The sequence below is a fragment of the Acanthopagrus latus genome, chromosome 3 (genome assembly GCF_904848185.1).
Source record: "Acanthopagrus latus isolate v.2019 chromosome 3, fAcaLat1.1, whole genome shotgun sequence".
Lineage (NCBI taxonomy): Eukaryota > Metazoa > Chordata > Actinopteri > Spariformes > Sparidae > Acanthopagrus > Acanthopagrus latus.
Window position 1 is genome coordinate 24,798,253 of NC_051041.1, and position 22,147 is coordinate 24,820,399.

Genomic DNA, 22,147 nt, shown 5'->3' on the forward strand with positions numbered 1-22,147 from the left:
ATTACAGACTAAATTTTAGCTTGAATTGGTTTATTTAATGAAAGAATGCTAGATTAATCACTGTGTCTGTCATTAGCAGTGGCCAATGTTGTGTAAAAAGGATACACACATTTTGCCTTTTATTTCTCTCCTGGGAATAAGTTAAAGATAAAACGCCAGTTGTTAAGCAGTTCAAATTTGCATGAAATATTTTGAGATAAGTAAAATATCAAAATGTATAAATAATTTCTGTTTAAAATCTAATTTCATGGGTTCTGAATGTTTAAAAGAAGTTAAGAATTAATTTTTATTACGTGTCAGAGTTCATGACCTTTAACAGTTTTTACACTTGAGAGAGAAGGTGTCGAGAGTTAATAGCCCCATTCACACTGCCGTTTGCATGCGGGGATCCTGCGTCAATTCTCCGCACCCTCCTCTGTGTGAAGGTTTCAGATGCGGAAAGGGGGAAAATTTTGCTCCAGTGCTGATCCGCTTCTGGCGGTAGTATCAGGGCTGCATTATTGGTGAGCTGCCCCAGTGTGAATGGATAACCCCCAATTTCCACTGGATGCGGGTCCGCTGCGTTGCGGCTCTGATACGGTTTTGCTCCGCCGTCCGGCAATCCCCACCAGTTGCAGTTTGAGTCTGCCACGGTGCAGTACAGTAGACAGCTGGTGTCAGGAGGCTGACGAGTTCCCGTGTTATTAAAAACAACAACACGAAGTGTTCCTGACCGAAGGATCAGCAGAAGAGCTTGTGTTTGTCTCTTTTTTGAAATTTGTGTGCTGCTGTCAACACGGAATGTTTTATTTTGAAAAGTAACCGGATATTGTTTGTTATTTCGGCGCTTGACTTCCTGTCTGCTCCGTGCTAAATTCAACTGAATTGCTGCGTCGTGCTCCAGCATCCGCCAGAAACAGAAGTCCTGCACATCTGCTCCCGAGGGCTCCGGACTGCCAAAGCTGGGACGGAGCAGATACGCAGTACAGCGGACCTGGTGAGGATTAACACATAGACTAAAGTGAAATGTATCTGCTCCGCCGGCATGGCTGAGACACAACGCAGCAGAGACGTATCCAGTGGAAATTGGGGGTAAGCCGGAGGAGCAGAGTGAAGCAACATTACAGGACTGAACAACGTAGAAACTGTAACTGTCTTTGGCAACTTATACAAGGAAAACAAATACCACAGCTGTACAGAGAAGCGTCTGTCCTCCCACTTGTCCTCCTGCCTGTCCTCCCGACTCTTCTGCCCAAAAAATCGGCAAAACCCTTAACTCACCGAGTGCTTGCGATGAAAATAAATCACTGCGACCGTCAGCCCTCCTGGTCAAGACTCCAGGGAACTTTCCCCCAGAAAACAGCCTCCATCCCCGTGAGTGAGGGAGTCAGACAGCGTCCAGTTTACTGATGGTGATTATATAATTATGTAATTTAGCAGAAAAAAATGTAACTTCGTCACTTTCCAGGATGTTTGGTGGGTCAGGATCTCAATCACAACACATTATAACAGCATCCATATGATTATAAACTGTCCGCGCGTTTAGATTGACAGGGGGGGGACACTTAGGAAACACTGACTTCATCAACATGACGTATACCATCACACCTCTTTAGGAGCCGCAGCGTGAATTCACGGCAGAGATGCTTTGCTCTGTGTGAATCACCATCAGCGGAGAATTGGCGAACCACCGCTCCAGAGATCATGCAGAGACGCTGTGTAAAAAGGGCTAATGGCGTCGAGCAGCTAACAGTGGACTGTTGTGTGTGTTGTCAGTGTCGCGTTTTATCACTAACGGACTGTGAAGTGTTGTCTGACAACATACTGTGGTTGTGTGCATTGGACCCTCCATCGCAGTCAAGGTGTTTGTATTTTATTGGACACAAAGCAAGTTCAGCTAAGTTAGCTAGCAGGAGCTAGACTAGGCTAGCGGCATGGCCATTGTCAAGAGGCGGCCTGTGCTGACAGGAGGAGCTTTGCCGGGTCGCCGCTTCGCTGCCACAGAGTTAGTTATTTAGAAACGGTGGCACATTTGCTTCAAAGTAAGTAAATAATGACACCATTGTGTGTAAGTAACTTGTACTGTTTTCTCCTTCCTTGTTTCATTTTACTGTGACTTACATTTTTTTATTCATACCACTCATTTAAATGTTTCCCAGCTGCCTGTAAGATATTATGAGACAGTACGCAGGAGCATCAGGTAAACAACCAGCTCTTGCATCGCAGGCAGAAGCTGTGAAGAGTTCGATCGAGAACAAAGAGGGTAAGACACATTAGATCAGTTTTTGGTCAATGTGACTATTTTTAGGTGCATTAATAGATGTATTGTGTCCATACACAGTGCACCGCACAGCACTGATTGTCTTTTTTGATAGTTTTTACAGCTGCTGGAAGCGAGACAGAGTGTGCTAGCTTAGGAGAGGTGGACATTTGGAAGTGCGCCATCATAGACCTGATGTCTGATGAGGAAGACGGCAGGGTGTCTGGATAGAGCCGGGAGCTCACCGAGCTCTGTGCCACGCTGCAGTTGAGATTAGAGGCGATTCCGAAGTACAGGGCAACAAACCACAGACGTCTGCTAAACGCACCAAATTCAGATAGAATGCCGCCAGTTACCTGCAGCTCCGAGGCAGCGTTTGTTGTGTGGGCAGATTATGCTTTGTAAATGCTTTGTGTTTGTGTTAATAAAGCTCTTTCTTTCAATAAACAAACTTTCCTTAATAAATTCATTCATGTCTTTGATGATATCATGAATATTTAAATATAAATATATGTTTAATTTTATGATGACCCAGGGTGACCAATAGTGACAGATCTGCCAACTAATCATGAGAGTTTTTCTTGTTTTAAAGTGGTGGTTTCATCCAATACTGAGTCGGCAGGTGTGGTTTCGCTGCTATTCATAATGCTAATTAGAGCCATTTGCACCTCTGCAAGCTCCTCATGCATCATGGTTCGTTTCGTCAATATGTGGCACAGACGAACAAGACGTTCACAGGCTGTAAATTGATGTTAACTGCCGAAAATTAGGGCGATTTCCGGGCGTTTACGGAGACGAAAATCCCACTTTTCATGCAGTGTAGGGCACCAAATTACTCAGGGCCGGCACTGGACTGACGACATGTGAATGAATAAAGATACACATCTGAGTACCCTTGTGCCTCCTTGGCAAACTGCTGGAAACCACTGCAGTACAGAGTATGCTGGTTGGACTAGGGAGAAGGGGAATTTAGGGTGCATGTGTTGAAAGACCATTCCTGCTGCATCCAACAGATGTTATCTGGCACCACCTGCTTCTCCAGGGAGCCGAGGCCTACAGAGAAGGGAAGCCAGCCCCCAGGCATAACCCCCGGTGATGTATGTCAGCCATATGCCCGGCCTGCTGCAGGGACCAGTGCAGCAGGGAGAGAATGAGTCCAGTGTTGGGGATGAGACAGAGAGACACTGTCATTTCAGGCTGAACTCTGGCTGACAGCCCAGACCAGGTCAAATCCTTGTCATGGAGGACTAGGGGTTCAGGCTCGCTCCCCTTAGCGCAATGGCAGAGCATTTTTATGTCATACATCTCTTCCTTTGATAAAAGTAGAGCCAGGGGACACTGAGCAGAAGATGTGACTGCAGGGAATGATGAGGAGTGACGCGCTAGGAAATTAATTAACGTGGGAAAGGAGTGAAGCACCTGCCTCTGGACGCTCAGAGTGGAGTAGTCATCTGAATCACTAAGGCTGTGTCTCGCTTGCTTTGACCAGCCTGCGGCGGTTAGCAGCATATAAAAGTGTAATGAGATGTCTATCGCCTGGCTTAACGTCACCACCACTGTTTCAAACTAGCCAGAGCTCGCATGACTGCGATATGATAGGAGGACACCTTGGGAATTGCAGGGAATTGCCCCCCTACATAAATATAAGAGAGCAGAGTCTGATGGCAGACAGTGTTTTAGGGGATATGATTCCTCTGATAGATGCAATCTACCTGCCATCATATCTAACACCACTCCTGCTTGTCAGGCTCAGCCTAACACTGTAGGTTTCCTCACACATTTACTTTTAATCATGGTAGGACAAAAACAGATCAGCATTCCATACAGCAATTGTGTGGCATGTTCCCTTCTGTTTTATGCAACCCTCAGTTTGCTTAACAGTCATGCTGAGTCACACACATCGTGGAATATGGCCAGAGAAAAAAGAATCTGTGATTCTTGATATTTTCAGTTTGTTTTCATCTTTGGTGTTTAGTGCTTTTTTTGTGTATTTTTTTTTCTTTTTAATGTGTTCACCATTTTTCTCAGACATCACAGTCAATAATAAGCTGCTCATGCAATTCACTTTTCCTTTTGCCAGAGAAATTAAAAAATAAATACACTATCAGATGCCTCAATCTTGAGTTTGCATCAACAAAGTGTCTTGTTGCATGGGCCACTTGGAGTAACGATGCCACCAAGATTTATGCTATGACTGAATTTCCACTCAGCTATTAAGAGGGCTTTAGCGTCTTTTAGCTCCCATGGTCAGTAAGGCACAAATTCACTGCTCCCATCAGCCTAGTTTCCAGCAGCTGTTTTCAGCATAAAGCTCTAATAAACCCACCCTACACTACCTGTCCAGCGCCACACAGCAGAAGGATACACTTACTTACTGGTGCCTTTAGCTGCTAAAGCTTATTTTCTCAGGAGCTGGTGGAGAGCAAAACAGCTAAAAGGAGAGTAAATATTGGGTTTGAAAGAATGGCAAATGCCTGCATTTATTTATGTTTATTTTATATTATCCAAAGTACTTCACAATTTGGCTCTTGTATTCATCTATCTATGCCAGCCATCCTCACTATCAGGAGCAAGTTAATTTGGTGTTGGTTTTGTTCAAAATGTGTACCGACGCACCAGGGATTGACAGGACACATCCATACAGCCTGTGAACAAGCCAGTGCATTAAACATTATCCAAAAGTCACAAGTTCAGTATTGTGATGTGGCCATACATAAGCACATTTCTGGTCTCTCCTTATTCACTCAAATTAGCCCACTGAACTGTGCCAGAGTGACAACTGTTGGTTAGCTTTAGCTAGCTTGGCCGTCTACTTTTAGCCTAGTTGCCAGAATAAAATGTATTGTACGCTTCTGTATTCCACAGATGCCCCATGGCAATGTTGTTGGCATGACAGCAAAATGAGATTGCTGCCAATCTAGAGGCCAGTGTTGGAGACAGTGTTTCAGTATTTGTAAGTGAGAAACCACTGCATACTTTTGATGAGACGTTGTTCAACTGAAAACAAGGTATTTTTAACAAGACGTTGGGGCAACAAACATTAATATTTTTGTTGAGAGGTCAGGACAATTTCTAGCTGTTGAGAATCATGATCTTTCCCCAGGAGATTCTCTGCGGTTGTTGTACCTAAGCCTAGAGACCAGAGCCAACATGTTCTCACTACCAACTCATCACATTTGGCAGCTTGGTCCATGACATTAAGCTTCAAATATGATGCTCCTTCTAATCCTTGCATCAGCATTGGCATGTGAAGGACTTTGCTGTCAAGTTTGCAATTATATATTATATTCAGTGTCTGGTTACACTTTCAAAACAAAGGCTCAGCTATCAAGTTGGTAACAATACATGATGTCAGACTTTCAAAATATTCAACAAAGTATGCTAACAAATACTTTGCATAGTATAACATAGTGTGTTTTTTGGACTGCTGTTAACATTGTTAAAATGGTGGTTAGGTTTAGGAGCAGAAACTACTTGGCATGGTTTAGGAAATTATCATACTTTGGGTTCAAATAAACTTGAATTATACAAGTCATTTCACGTCCCATAATTTACCTTATTTACGTGTGCTCACTTACTTATATTAAAAATAAATCACTCTTCACATTTGGTCACAAACGAGACACAAGCGGGTACGTACATATAATAACCCACCCAACCATCTCCTGATGCAGCCCTTCATGCTTTTTATACAACTGCACTTCAGTGGCACTTCAACAAGTGACTCTAGAGGGGTACCTACAGTGCTAAACTTTGAAGTGCAAGGCCATTGACCAGGCAGCTGTACTTGAAATGTTTTGAGTAAGAACAGGCTCCCATTGCATAAGCACATTAAATGTAATGTATTTTTACAATGTATTGCGTTGCCATTAACCATTACAGGTTACAGGTTCTAACAGGTTAGATTACAACTGTAACTGGCTACAAGTTAAATTCATTAAATTAAATTAGTAATTAAAAAAAAGTGTACTTTCAGACATTCTAAAAATCGTCTTACAGCAGCAAAAATCTTAATCATCAATCACAAAGGTCTGAAGTTTAAGTCACTTTAAAGTCTGAACATGAGCAAATGATCATCAAAATCTATGCTGTGATGCGGGCCCAGTTCTAGGTACAATTTATTCCCATAAATGCTGCTCAGAGTAATCACAGTCCACAGCTCTTCTGCCAACAGAGCCCGGCCTCTCTCTCCCTTGCGCCGTGCATTCAGTCAGTGGCAGCTTCTTGTGGTTAGCATCACATTAGATATAATGGGCACTCCAGATTTTAGCCACAGGCTTGTTAGTTGTTAGCATGCCTGCTAGCAACTGCTAGTAGTAGCAGAGTCCCATCGGCAGCTGCTGCAGAGCTTGTCTCTGTCCTGAGGGAAACCTCACAAGGGCAGTCTACATACAGGTTGTGAAGCGGGTTTCAACTTTCAACTCTTGCTAGCACCACTGTTAGGCCTGTTGGCCCACAAGCCTCCCCCACCCCCGCCGACAGGATTAAACAACACACGTATGTGATAAGGCACTCCATTACCTGTAAATTCAGGTTAGTGCCACCGGCAAATTGTTTACTTCCTGGGGCCAGAGTGCCCTCCAACAGTGGCTAATCTGAGGGTGCTGGCATCTAGCAGGGATAACCAGGGAACCCAGGCAGGCACACACGACTTTCTGAAGCACAAGAAAGTGGTGTACCATAACATAGCATGAATCAATCAAGATTTATTGTTAAAGTGCTGTTTACAAAATTGCATTTCCACAGATTACTTCACAGAGTACAAAGAAACTTTCCCACTACGAAACTGCAAAATTTCCCATCCTCCTTTCACATCTTACCACCACTCAGAGAGCTGCACGACCATGAGCTGCACTGCATGCAAACACAAAACACACAAAAAAACTGTTTATTGATTATACTCAAAACTTGAAAACTAACATTAACATTAGCAAGTGTTGGAAGATAATAATACAAATATAATATTTAGGGTTAGATTCCATTTAATGTTATATAACTTACTATGACTGGGCATTGAAAAAGTTGTCCTCCTATAACATGTGGGGTGGAGGTGGGTTTAAAATTTAAAATTCAAAATGCCAGTTACATTGTAGCTTCACATTTAAATAGAATCCAGAAAAAGAATTCCCATTAGAGCTTTGCAGATGGAACCACAGCGAATCGGTGATGCTTACGTCTGGGTTGGCATCATAGACTGGTAGGCATACAAAAAAATGTCATCCTTATGGCTCTCAACACAGTAGCAGTTGGTGACCAATCAGCATTTCATACTGCTCCCTCCCAATCAAGGTAGTCTATAACCGGGACTGCCGTGATGGCAGTTGTGAGAGGTGATGATGTCACTCTTTTTTACTCAGTTTGAGCTTCACTCCGCTCCAGTATGATTCCTCGTTTGCAGCTTTTCCATCATCTGATCTGGTGTTTCATTGATCTGTTTTCGCTTCTTCTTGTTTTGGCATCTCAACAAGGAGTCAACAAGAAAACGTCCCAGAGCAGCAGAGAAAATCTGAAGATAGGATTGCAGAGATCAGTGTGTGTTACAGGCCAAAATAATTTATAGACATGCAATCAACCAACACACCAGTTTACACCAGTTACTTCCAGGTGTCACTGATGAACATCATGACACAACATCATACAATACAAACATAGCTAATTTATACCTACAATTCCTCATATTGTTCTGATTCATTACTGGTGCTTAGCTTGCAAGACTATTTTTTAGTTTTTATCTCACAGGTATCCCATATGTATTGCATTGTATGCCCTTTCTATTGTATGTCAACTATTTACAATGAATGTGATTCAGTTATTTGTGTTTTAATATTGTTATTATAATATCCTACTCTTTTTATCCTGGGAAGTTGGTACCCTTTCAGCAAAGCTTGGAAATAGTTCTGCTGCACAGTATAGCTAGCCATGATGTATTGGCAGCTGATGGCAAACAGCTAGACCTAGGACTAAAAGTTCTGGTAAAGCATATACTATTTCCATATTTAACTGAATTTTGGCTGGCCTTTCAAATAATGATACACAACATTTTCTTAAACATCACAACATGGAAATGATCATCATGTTTTTATTGGCAGTCTGAGCAGAGAAAGGAAAATTAAAGTTCAACATTAAAGGTGCTGTCATATATTTTCTATCAGACACACAGTTTAATTGTTCAGTGAAAGGTTTAGGTGAATACTTTGTGTATGCTGTTACCCTGGCAAATCTACAGCGCTGGTGACTTTTACTTAAGTAATTTGAAGTACAAAAATATTGATACGTAGCCACTATGCAGAAGGTTTGTTAATATATTACATAATTGAATTGTGATTATTAATGGGTGACACCGCGACTCAGTGATAAAATATGCGGGTTAAGCTTATCGGTGATTCTGCATTGCCCGTGGGTGTGAATTTGAGTGGGAAAAGTTTTGTGAATTATGGTGAAAATAGCTTCAAAATATTCTTGATTGTACTGGAGAGAATTTGTATAGTGATACACATTCATATCAATAACAATAACAACGTTTTGTTAATGGTAACTATAGATGTCAGATGTAGTGAAGCAAAAGATACACAACCTTGACATGTAATGGAGAGAAATTATGATAACAGCAATAAATCAGAATATACAAGTACTAAAACTTTACATAAAAACGGTACTCGAGTAAAGTTATTTCCAGTCTTTACCATTATTACCTGTAACACAACCAACACTACATCCCAATGAACAGCTGCATAAAGCAGGCAGACTAGAGTGTAATTCCAATTCCTGGATATGTCAACCAGCTAAAAGCATCCAACAGCTCGCTTTATAGTGTCCAGTGAAATGTGACACCTGAAGGGGACACCTAAATGACATTGTTATTTTAAATCGAGAATGGTAAATGTGCTATCTCAAATGTCTCTGTCAGTCTAACTAGGTCCAAGCTAACATTAGCTCAAGAACTGCACCTGCTTGTCACTGGGTGTAAATATTTACCAACAGAAAATCTCCAAGTAAGAACAATATGTGTGGATGTTTTCATGGAGTTGCATAGAAATCTCCATTAATAGAATTATTAATAATGAAATTATAATTAGACTTAGTCTGTCCTTGCGGAGACCTAAAGAAACAGCTCCTGATCACATGCAACCAGATCTCAAGGCATGACTAAGCCAGTTAAATAATGATGCCAAGAAGGAGTCTCTTCACATATTCCCTCAACTTTTCCTTGTGTGCATATTAAATTTAATTCATTTGTAATAGCTCTTTGAGCCATTGCAATTAGTCTCTACTCATTTAAATGACTGTATTTAACTCTATTTGTAATTTTGAGTGTGGGAAGGAATGATGATGAGGAACATTGCAATAGCAATTATGATAAAAGACAGTTAGAATGTCTTTACCGACATGTTTCTTATGCTACTTCCCATTGTCTTTGTTTTTGCTTTCATTAGGACCAATAACATTAATAAAATATGAATTGTATTCCGACTGACTTTTTCTAGTCTTCACCCTCCCCCACAAATGTGACAATCAACTTTCAGATCAATTAACATTCAGTATCAAATCTTACACAGTATGTACCAAGCCCGAGCTGCGTATTATTGAGGGGATAATTGTTGCCTTGCAGTGGTTTGATGTTGCTTGCTGACTGACTGACTGACTGACTGACTGACACTGATACATACACATACATGAACAGTAATTACTAACAAGAACATAAAGACACATAAAGAGTGAGTGACACTGATAATTAACACAAATGCAACACATGCTCTCCTCTTTCTTGTGCCTTTCAGTGGGGCTCGTGTACACCCCAGTCAGAATAATCCATCTCCATCATGTCGACACAGCGCTCTGGCTCTGAGATTGTCACACTCACTAATTACTCTTTAAGATAATCAGCCTGTGTGGCTGGAGATGCAGCTCCCCTCCATGGCTCTGTCTTCTCGGGGAATGAGAGGTTTAATCTGTGGCGAGATCAGAGCTACTCGGAGCAGGAGGAGGAGGGATGGGAGGCGGATGGAGGAAGGCGGGTGGAAATGAGAAGGAATTTGGGCATCTTAACAAACTCTTAATTACGTTCTCTATCCTCTGCTGGTGGCAGGCGTAAATGGCGGTCCCCAGGGAGCCTCTGATCCACTTTCTGATCTGCAGAATTCACAGCCGAGCTGCTGATCAAAAAGATGGAGCGGCCTAGATGCTTCAAACACATGGGACCTTTTTCCAGCGTGGGACTCATAGCTTGTCATTGAGCGGAAGTTTGAATTGTCGAAATTCATGCTCAGAAAAGAAAAAAAAACGCTCAGCTCACTTTAAAGGCAAGAAAAAAAAGAGAATCTGAAGTGAAACAGGGAGTGTTCAATGACTGCATGAATAGATAATGAGCATTCATGCAACGTGCTGAAGGCGTTTGTCCCATATAGGAAACGGAATTCATTGGAGATGACCTCCACCCACATTCTTGCTGTTTTAATATACCAGGCACAGCTTTGATGTTGGCCATCAGCTGAATCCCTGGGGAGCCTCTGCTGTAATAAACCACAGCAGTGAGCCCGCTCACCAGCAGGCAGTCCCATCAGCCTGTCCCAGTGGCTCACTGCATGGGGTCAGGAGGCCACAGAGACTGGATCACGACACACAAATGTACAGTATGTCGACTGACCACCAGTGTCACACTCTGCGTCCTCTGTGGATAAGAAAATGAACTAGAAATGTTACTTTATGGGCTGCACATATTTCTTTAAGTAAATTGTTCATTTTTGATTTGCTGGCAGGTGTTCATTAAGGTCACAGAGCGGCACACATAAAAGAAACCCATGGAGCACAGTTTGACCACCATTATACGGTATGTAAATGCACAAGGCACAGACACACAAAATGGTTTAAGATTTGAAGGAAGCCTACCTTATTTTTGATAAGATGGTGTTCCTCACCTCCAGCTTTATATTCATGTATAAGAAATTGCAGTTCAACAGCTCAACAATACTGTTTTTTTTACACTGTTTTCACCAACCTGATAAAGAACCCATTCTCCTTTGAATATGGCATAACAAGCAATAACTTAAGTATTATTTTTTATTTAGTTACAAAATGGAAGGAGAGTTGAAATTTCAGCTTGATGCAGTTGAAATATCTCAAAATTGTACTGTAAAACAAGCTTAAAACCAGACTGTGCTGTTCGCGCCTTGAAGTTAAAGCAACGGGCAACAATGAAATACACTGTTACCTCAAAAAAACTTGTGGGTGTGGCTGGATTTGAACATTGTCAGAAAAACATTTAGGATAATTTAAGTACTCAACTCATCAAAATATGTAACAAAGGGCTAGGTTTTTTTGTTGTTTTTTTGACATAATTTAATGCAAAATGGTACATATCATATCTTTATTTTGGGCCATTAGGTTGTCATGGAGGTGTATACCAAGGGTTTAATGCAAGGTTATTGTGGATTGTGGATATCTTGATTAAAATGTTGTAAAAAATAGCTTGCAGTATTTTCATATTGTCCCACCATTATTCCTCCATTACATTACATGAATTGAAAATGTTGAAGACTGAAAATGTCTCTTCATCCAGGCCCATATGTCCCCCCCCCCACCACCTTTCTGTAAAATGTGTATGAACTATTCTGTCTTCTTTTTGTCTCCTTGTCAGTCACACTTCTGATTTAGTAAAGATGCAAGTAAAACATTAACATTAAGTACTTTCTTTTACTGATTCATTTAATGAGATTTTAGTGCATGTTGACACAGATCTTTACATTGAGATTCTACTTATTTTGTTAGACTACTACAATTAGTATAGAGCTCATAAATTGTTTTATCAAATTAATATGATTTCATTAATATCACTACCGTGTGATTGCAAGAATAGTCCCCAAAGGGAATGATTAGTAGTTAGAATAGTTTCCTTGGATTTGGTGAAGAATTTCACCATGTCTCATTAATGTTTATTGACAGACACTACACATGATACAGCACCACATAGTTTATGCAGATATCATACAGAGTTTCGCATATCAGCCTACAACCTTTGTCAGATCACAAAATTCCATATCTTGTGAAATATGGAGCATCTCTGAACTAGCTGCAGAAGATCATGGGAGATTAGGGAGGAAAAGTGCATTAAGATGCTTGGGTTGTAAATATATATGAGGAAGGAGAGAGTGAGAGTAAGAAGGAGTGTAGGTTTTTAAGTTGCTGTCACCAGGCTGTCACTGTGTCTGTCAGAACAGATCCATCACGGCTCTGACACGTCAAGCTTCACATTTGCATGGAGTGCAGCAGGAGCCCGTCCTTATTATGCATTCTGTCTCACACTAACCTTCCTCTCTCTACCAGATGAACTAACTAGCATCCGAGAGGCATATTTTATAGAACCGCATGAGCTGGGGATGATGGAGAGCTGTTATTGGCGTCTGACAGTGTGTGTGTGTGTGTGTGTGTGTGTGTGCGTGTGTGCGTGTGTGCGTGTGTGCGTGAGCCTGTGTGTGTGCCGCCATCTTCCCAGGTGTACAAGGATCAGCCATCTTGTCAGGTGAGCTGCTGCTAACTAACTATGTATTACTTTGACTTTCTCTCTGCAGGCTCATGGCCACACACACAGCAACAGGGGTGAGGAGCCGATGAGGACACAGTCATGTGTATGTGTGTTTGTCTGTCTGTCTGTCTGTCGGTGTGTGTGTGTTGCACAGTATGGCAGTGCAGATGCAGTCAGTCCCTCAGTGAGGAAGCCTCCACTGGGACAGACACAGCTGTGGCATGGCAGTGGGTTGCTAACGAGCCTTATCACACAGGCACTAGACTAGACACACACACACACAAATGCACACACACGTAGGGAGTCACGCACATACACACACTCCCAAAATAATCCCAAAACTGAGGTATAGGATATACTTGTGTGTTCAACTCTCCATCATACACATGTACACACATACAGATGCATACACCCCCGCACATACAGCAAATGATGGATCTTGTGACATACCACCATAGTGATGTTAACTCTATGATATATTTGCTTCTATGACTACTGTTAATGTGAAAACTGTGTAACACCACTTGAGATGATTTTTATGTTTTCATTTTGTCATTCAAAATACAGTGAAACAGATACAGTTTTGTTTTTTTGACATTTTGAGGTTGGCTCAATTTCCCAGTAAAGAGGTTTGATAACCTGACTAACCTGATGGTTTGTTTAAAACCTCTTTGATCATAATAATCTTTCCTGTCATCATTACTGACAGAATTATGACAAAAGCTAAAAATATAAGTAATTATCATATGTATAATTTGTAATCAACTAATTTTACAGATTTTAATGTCAATTATTCATATACAGTAGAACACCACCGAAAGTCACCATATTGTTTCTGTATTATGAAAATGGAGACTGACAAACTCATTGTAAAAACAAAAACAAGGCAATCCTGATCAAATGAGCCACAATCGTGTTAATTCTTTATTTTTCTCCTAAAATGTTTTCAGAAACATATTTTACGGTACTGATTTAATCAGTTTTTACTATTTAAAACTGTGGTTTTCTACCTGTTGTGTAATTTGGAATACCACAACTTTCCTCTGTTTTCTACAGTATAGATAGCCCAGTTTTGTGCAAGGGCCATTTTATGTTCATTTTAGCCTTGTAATATTTCTGTAATAGACTTAATGCTGTAATTTCCATTCTCCATATTGTGGTTTTACTTTTGTTTTCTCTCTCTACACTAATTGAAAGACCCCTACTACATGTCTGTCCCTCCTGAAAGTGGGATCCCTCTTCAGTGGCACTTCCTGAGATTTCTCCCTTTATTTTTGTGTTAAAGGTTTGTATTTATCCAAATTGTGGGCTTAAAGATATAATTTGAATGCCCAACTTTGTTATTAGTGATATCTGGCTATATAAGTCAAACTGACTTGACCTGCTTTGAATCTGAAATGAAAAAGAAAATTGCTTTCATTGTTGCTGCAGAAGATACAAGATTTTCACTTGACAAAAGTCTACATGTGATTGTGTATGCAAATAACAGAAACACATAAAAAAACACCTATGTTCTTATTTGTTTTTATTTTACAGTCACAAGATGAGCAGATACATCATTTTAGAAAAGAAATTGATATTTGCAAAAAAATTATAATACAATTTTCTCAATATAGATTATGTACAGAATGAAATGTGGTCAAACTGAAATAGCATTCTTCCTCTTTGTCATCATGAAGACAAAGCAGTGAGGGGTCTGATCAGACCTCCATAGACCCAACTCCATAACCAATAAATATAAACTGTATATATTATGTATGCTGCACTCATCCAGGCATGGACAAAACCAGGGCAAGTCAGTTCTGAACAATATTCCCTTAATCAGTTCTTATACATCACTGTGCTACACACACACACACACACACACACACACACACACACTCGCACACCCATGAGAAGCTTGACACACAAGTGCACACAGGCCAGAGAACAAATCACAGTTGGGTTACAACAATGGGCCATCTTAACTCATGAAAAGGAAAGAAGAAAGCAAAAGAAATGTGTATGGAAATACCCGTCATTGTCCTTGATCAGGAGGGAGAAGTGGCTTTCTGGTCAAAGCTTGTTGGAGATGGCTGAGTAGCACTTGACATTTGGCCTGTTTCAAACAGCCAATTCTACAGAAAGCTACCGAGCTGGAAAATCTCTCCCATTCTCACAGATCCTGCCTACTCATTTAGCTGCCTCCCTCCCACCCATTCTTTCTCTGTATCTATCTACCTTACTTCTCTCTCTTGTTCCTATTCACTCTGTCTTGAGTGGGACAGATGCCAGGACAGCGGTTGGTGAAAGCCCTCTTTCCCCATTTTCCTTCTGTGAATGAAGGAAATCAAATGCAAACGAAAGCTCATATCCAAGCTGTGTTGAAACAGAACAGACAACTGCACAGTCACAGAACGAGCACAAGAAAGACTACAGCAAAGTAAAGCTATGACCAGGACGGGGCGGGGAATGCTTCCAAAGGGAATGCTTGAAGGACTTGAAGGACACTATAAGCACACTGCTTGCCAGCCGCTTTACCTTGTCGCTGGGCATCACCTCTCAAAAATCGCCCTCCCTTGTTCTTGGCGGGGGGAAGAATTATGACTTTGTGCCGATGAGCGAATACACACACTTGCATAAATCATCCATCTTGTTTGGCGGTTAATTACTCTTGTTTACCCTCAGAGTAACCTCGGGATGCGGTGGTGCGATAGGAGGGAGCCTGGGAAGAAGAGATAGCACCAAATAGTAATCTGCTGACGCTGTTCATCAGTGTGCAATTCGCAGGAGTAAAAGCACATAGTGGGCTTGAACCTAGGTGTTAGTGAATTAGACAAGGTTGCCTGGGGTCTGAGGACAGGAGCTCCATCAACATCCTGGCCTGACCACAGCTGCTCACTAAGCTGTTCTGGGGTCAGCCGGTGAAGGAGCCATGCTGAGGCAGCCCAGCTCGGGCCAATCAGAGAGCTCCTCAGGATGTACAGCAGGCTCTGGTCGTTGCTTATTTCATTACAGGGAAAGCTACATAAATCCACAAAATGGAGAGCAAGAGGCACAGAGGGAATATTTGCATTTCTCCTCTCCTACCATCTCTCCTCAATTCCCCCCAACCCCCCCGACATAACCCCTTTCAATCCTTCCCCCATTTAGTGCAGAGTGACTTTAATCATCACTTTCGCCAAAACACATTAAGCCAGTGTGTCCAGAGTTGGGGGGGGGGGGGTGAAAAAAAACAGAGTCGCGCATTAGTTTTGCAATAGTGATGCATCACTCTGGCATTACTTTGGAGATTAAAGAAGGGATGTTGCATTTCAATGGAGTGGTGCTGATGGTTGCCTGATGGATGACTGTCCTCCTGCACTGAACCCAACAGGAAACACTACTGCCCACCAGTGAGAGAAGGTGCACTGACCATGGAGGTCCCTTTCATTCTATCCCCTTGACACCTTTATGTTTTATTGTCTTCCTCTAAAAACCTCTTTTTTTAATTAATTCTTCAACCTCAAAGCCTCTGTTTTAACCCCCAATCTGCAAGCACCTCTATATTGAGAGATATTTATGCAGCTGTTTGATCATGTTCTTGAGTCAAAAACAACACCTCCTATAGGAGGAGATAATACTGTAAAGTGGATTGCATACATTAAACTTAAGCCAAAACACAACAGGACTTTGTCTGGTATTTGTGTTACTGCATCTGTATGGAAAGGATGGATGTAAAGTGCTAGAGAGCTTAGAACAGGCAGGACAAGATTTGGAGGGGACCATAAACACAAAACAAAACAAAACCTTGAAGGGCATGAACAAGGGGGGCTTTAGGACTGGGCGCATTGGGGTAGGTTCAATGTGGAGACAGAAGGCTTTATAAACAGGGTGAGGGGTAGGGGAGGGGGTAGTTGGGAGTCCACAGGAAACAAAATGACAATACGTATTTTGTTCTACAGTCTCAGAGAAAGAGAATCACAGTCCATCAGTCCAAGGGTACAGCCCACCAGCAGCCTGGCACAGTGGGTGAGCTTTCCGGTCATGTGTCTAACCAAACCCTTGGGCCTGGATTCACCCTGGCACCCAACTTTGGTTGCTGTGTGCTGGTGGAGGGCAGGCAAATGCCCCCAAGCTCATGCCCATCCCCATGCCCAGGCCTTGAGACAGAGAGCCGTCAAAGTTGAAGTCCATATTCTCTGTGTCCATAAAGTCACTGAGCAGGATGGAGTCTACATCACAGTCCAGGCTATTGGGGACATTCTCCATCTCCAGGTTGGCAGCCATTCTAATGAGGGAGTTGTGCTGTTGCCCCTGGTAACCACTATTCCCTGGCTGGTGGTTGTTGTGATAATATCCATGCCAGGAGTCAGTCATACCCTGGTGAGCTCCAGGGTAAGGTTGGTGGCGGGGGTGAGGTGCGGATGCCAGGCGGCAGGGGTCCTGCGGAACATCCATGACACCGGCAGGGTTGGGCGGCAGGGACGGCGATGTTGGGAGGTGAGGACGAGGCCCATAGTGGTTGGAGGTCTTGAGGCTGTAGGGCTGCAGGATGTCAGTGCTAACCCGTGGAGAGAGGGCCTGGGAGTGAGGCCCACTGTGCATAGGGTTATGAGAGTTGTGGGGGTTGTGGTTGTGCATGTGACTCTGGTTGGAGCGAGGATTGTGATCATGGCTGGCATTTACTTTGTTACTGTGACCATGCTCATGAGCTGGACCATAGTCATGGGCTGGGTGGGGCTTGTGGCTGTAGTTGAGGCTGGCTTGGTGTTTGTGACCCTGATTGTGGTTCTGATGGTGGGTTGTGTTCTGGTCATGAACTGAACCATGACCATTGTGTAGGCTGGGATTGTGAGCGTGCTCTTGACTGTGATTGTGGTTATGATTGTGGCTGCGATTCTGATTGTGGCTGTGCGGGCTGTGAACACCATTGGTTCCCTGTGTCATTAGTGTGTGTGTTTCCCGTCCCTGGCCCAGCACTGTGTCTTTGTTGCAGTAGGGAGGTCCTCCAGTAAGTAGACTCTGCAGGGCATTGTTCTCTGAGTAGCCCCTCATTGGGCGCTGGAAGCTGACTGGCTTGTTCTCCTGGATCGTCTCCATGGGAGTGTGGTGCCGGAGCATGCCCATGGAAGGCTGTGCATACATGGGCCCACAGTAGGAGCCCTCTGCCTTGGGCCCAGGCACATAGGGATAACTATTGCATTTGATCTGTGGTGGCTGGGGGTAGCTGCTCTCATCCAGACTGATAGCCCCAGTCAGGTCAGTCAGCTGGGGCAGCTCCACAGTGGGGCAGTGGCCCCCAGTGCCCAAAGCTGGGGAGCGGGTGCTGGTGGGGCTAGGGTACAATCTTGGGGAGGCTGAGCAGGAAAGTCCACCCTCCTCTGGTTCATCAGCCTCTGCCTCAGCCAGGATTGGGGACAGACAGCCACTCAGCGTGGAGGCAGAGGAGGAGGTGCGGGAATGAAGATCCGTCCAGGTCTCATACTCCTCACCCCCCATGACCACACCTCCTTTCCCTGCTGGACTGCCATGTTCTGGGGAACCTTGCATTGTGGGTCCGGCCCCCTGACCATGTCCCCGTCCAAGGCCCATGGCCCCTGCTCTCTTACGGCTAATGCGGCCTTTGGTCTTCAGGTACCGGGTGCCGTTGTCTATAGAGGCTGCACGCCGTCTTGGTCCTTTCCCCATCTTTCCTCCCTCTGGGTTCAGCATCCACCAGGAACTCTTCCCAGTCCCTTCATTTTGCACCCGGATGAAGCGACTGTGCAGGGACAGATTGTGCCTGATTGAATTCTGGAATGAGAGAGAAAAATGGGAAGGAGATGGTGGCAGAGAGGGAGGGAGAGGAAGAAAAGGGAGGGAGAAGGAAAGAGATAAACATTAACTCCCATGGGAACATTTAGGGTTAAATAATCATTTCATGAGAACACAAAGTCATTTCAAATTATGGCCAAACTATCAAGGCTGCACGGTGAGCGAGAAAAAAGATGGATAAAAAAAGAGAGGGAGATGGAGAGGAGAGCAAAGAGGGCAGGGAGAGTGAAGGACCAATCGATACCTCCCCTGACCAGCCTCTTCTCTCCACACGCGCTCACTGAGTCATAATATGGACATGGGTGCAGCCTCCACATCAAACCATCACCAAGGTTACAGAAATGAATCACGCGAGGCAACCCAATCACAGACAGCCCATATCGATTGCAAGGCCTCCAAATATGAGAGCCTGAGATCTAGCCAGAGACAGGGAGGGAGGGAAGGGGCAAGAGGAGGGAGTTGGCAGGAGAAGATCTGGAAGAGCACCAGAATGAAAAAAGAAACACTCTTACTCAGGCCTGGAATAAGACAGAGGGGAAGTAAACGAGAGGAAGGAGGAGGCAAGGGACATGCTCATTTAACCTCTTTTAAAATAATGGCACAATTAACATGACAGTAGGCAATGACGGCAGATATCGTTATGATGAAGTCTTCCTGCAAATAGCTTTGGAGGGGGAAGGATATGGTGGTTGCAGATGGGTGTGGAGTGCAGGGGGGGGTGTACAGGATAAGCTTCTCCAGACCCCTGTTTAAGTGTCTGAGTGACAGCTGTATAGTTAATCCAGGGCTCCGCAGCAGCATTTGAAGACAGTGCCAACCTGGAGTGAGTTGATGAGATCTAAGCCTGCCTAAAGGAGAGCTTAGCAGGGATACACATCATCTCAGCTGGCCAAGTTAGTCTAAGTACAGCATGTTCATCCAAATCTTTCCTGCTTGTGTCATTATTCACACTCTCTCCAGCTTTCCTCCCTTTGCTTTTCCGCTTTCTTTTTCTTTCCCTCTCTTTTTCCTTTTCCCTTTCTCATCTTTGGGGAGAAACAAACCCCCTCCACCACCACCAACCCCAACCCTCTACCCCATGCGCGCAATCACACACTTTTCTTTTTCCTCTCTGGAGATATCTATCTATTTCTGCCTTGTTTATTACCTGCACATAGCTCACAATCTCTGTCTCCTGATATCTCGAGCCATTCTCTATCTTCATTCACTCCCCGCCTCCTGTCCAATTTTCCTGCTCTCAGCCCCATTCATCTCCCTCTCTGTGTCCCAGCATCTCTTGATCACGACATAGCTCTTTCTCTCCCTCTCTCCGCATCCATCCTCTCAGCACCTTACAAAACTTCCATATTCCCCCTTCTCCCCCTCTTCATTCATTCACACTGAAAAGTGAGCAAATGTTGGAACCAAACAGCAGGAGATGCAAGTATGCGGCAGCTTACATTTCATCCTTCAGGGTTATCCATACACTCAGCATATGTACTCCCCCATACTCTCACATGGAGCCACATGGCTTCAAACTGGACAAACAATTAAAAGAGGTGGTGGCTTTGTTTATCAAGGGTATTATGAACAGCACAGCATCCAGAACAGTAAGTAATATGTGTCTTGCAAAATGTTTACAAGAGGAATTCTGCTTTAAGTAGGTTTCAAATCAGTCCTGAATCCTACTACTACCTCATTCATGTTGAAAAACCTCCTCCACACACACCCATCCCCTCAGCATGACTCCAAACAGGTATTTGTGTCCCATCCTCCACTCAAATCACACTGCTGACTACACTCTCTTCACAGAAATGTAAATTGGATACGGGAGATGTATTTATGTTCTTTTTTTCTGCTGCTCTGAGGGGTCCCCGCCAAAACACCAGGTCACTTAAATTGCACAAGCTCAACACTTGCCGACGAAATGGGCTGACTGCACTTCTCAGCCGCTCCGCACAACGGAGAGCAGACTTTATCAAAGGCAAATTGAACGATGACGCCGTGTGAAAGAGGCCACCAGTGGAGGCGACCCGAATCAGGTGATCTGAGAGTGGCACCCTGACAGGTTTCTCCACAACATGACGGCTCCGGCTGGGCGTAGCCATGGCAACAGAGTAAACCAAAAGAGGAAGAAATGAAGAGAGGGGAGGTGGTGGTGGAAAGGAGAGATGGGGAGAGAGGAGGGGAGGTGGCTGATGCTGTTTGATGCTGCAGGCAACTCCAAACAGCCTTTTATCTGAGTCTGTCAGATTCCTGCTTCCAATCCACCAGGGAGGCTCAATCACCAGTAGTCCCAACGTCTCACTACCTGTACCAAGCTGTGATTAGCAGACGTGTGTGTGTGTGTGTGTGTGTGTGTGTGTGTGTGTGTGTGTGTGTGTGTGTGTGTGTGTGTGTGTGTGTGTGTGTGTGTGTGTGTGTGTGTGTGTGTGTGTGTGTGTGTGAATGAGAGAGTGAGGGGATAGAGAGCTTACGTACAACTACCAGAGCAACAATTATACCCCAACAGTACACTGCTTTTCCTTCACCTGCTGATTCACTGTACAATGCGGTATCTCTCTGCATTGCCTTTTGTATATATAAAGATTAAACTGACATCCATTTTAGGCTGAAATTGACATCTTTGTAATGAAATAGCAAATAGTGTAAATTAGGTGCTGATACTTCATCTGCATCAAATTTTACTGTTTGCATGCCCATTTAAGATGATTTCTATCACAATCTAAACACAGGACATTTAACATTCGGAAAAAGACACATGAGCATAAGGGTTTGGGAGGACAGAGTTCTTTAAACTTGACAGAACAATGTTCTGGAACATGGATTAATTTGAGTATGAACTTCAATAGACAACTAATGTGCATTTCATCAAGAAAATAAAAAATGTCATGTTAATTTTACTCGAGATAATTGTGTGGGCATAAACAGGCTATGTTGCGTGTTATTTAATTGTTCTTCTTTGTGTTCCTACAGTCAAACATTCAAAAAATAACAAGTTTGCTTTTGTTTGTTTTTTGTTTTTTTAGTTCATGTGCACTCAGTTGCCAGTTTATTAGGCACACTTCACTAAAAATAATTCTGTCCAATACAATTGTACATCCTCCCTTCCTAAGAGTTTGAATTTCAAGGTTCCAGTTTGTGTTGCAGTTGAACTGAATTGCTTTACATCAAACCATAACCTTAGTGATGGCAGATCACAGATTGGGGTTTTTTTGCAACTATGATTTGCAACTGCTTTGGAAGGCACACAAAAACAATGTCTTCCTGCAAATCAGGTCTTTTGACTTGTGGTCGAAGGCAAACAATGTATTTTGTTGTGTCATTTGGAGTAGTATTTGGTATAAAGATGCTGTAGATACATCTCAATTTAATAACTTAAATAGAGGGATGTTGTTATACTCTTCAAACACAATCAACATCATGCCAAAATTTGGAAAACACAAGAACAAGATGGCAAATTCAAGAACTGCCCTGATTATCGATTTAATGATTCCTACATGAGTCCAGTACATCGACATAACCCTGGTGCAAGATCGGACCATCAGATTCAGAGAAAGGGTGTAGATGTTCCAAGCTTTTAAACCAGTCAAAGGTTATATAGCAGGAAATGTCACTGATGAGCACCCTGTCAG

At 43.1% G+C, this 22,147-nt stretch overlaps 1 protein-coding gene across 1 annotated transcript in view; it reads right to left on the bottom strand.

The window, feature by feature from the left end:
- Positions 1 to 14,282: 14,282 nt before the first annotated feature.
- foxo6b (forkhead box O6 b) overlaps positions 14,283 to 22,147 on the bottom strand; it is a 42,038-nt gene continuing 34,173 nt past the window's right edge. Inside the window, exon 2 of the mRNA XM_037090839.1 lies at positions 14,283 to 18,512. Within this exon, the coding sequence (XP_036946734.1) occupies positions 16,794 to 18,512 (1,719 nt within the window). The 3' untranslated portion in view covers positions 14,283 to 16,793. The remainder of the gene's footprint in view (positions 18,513 to 22,147) is intronic.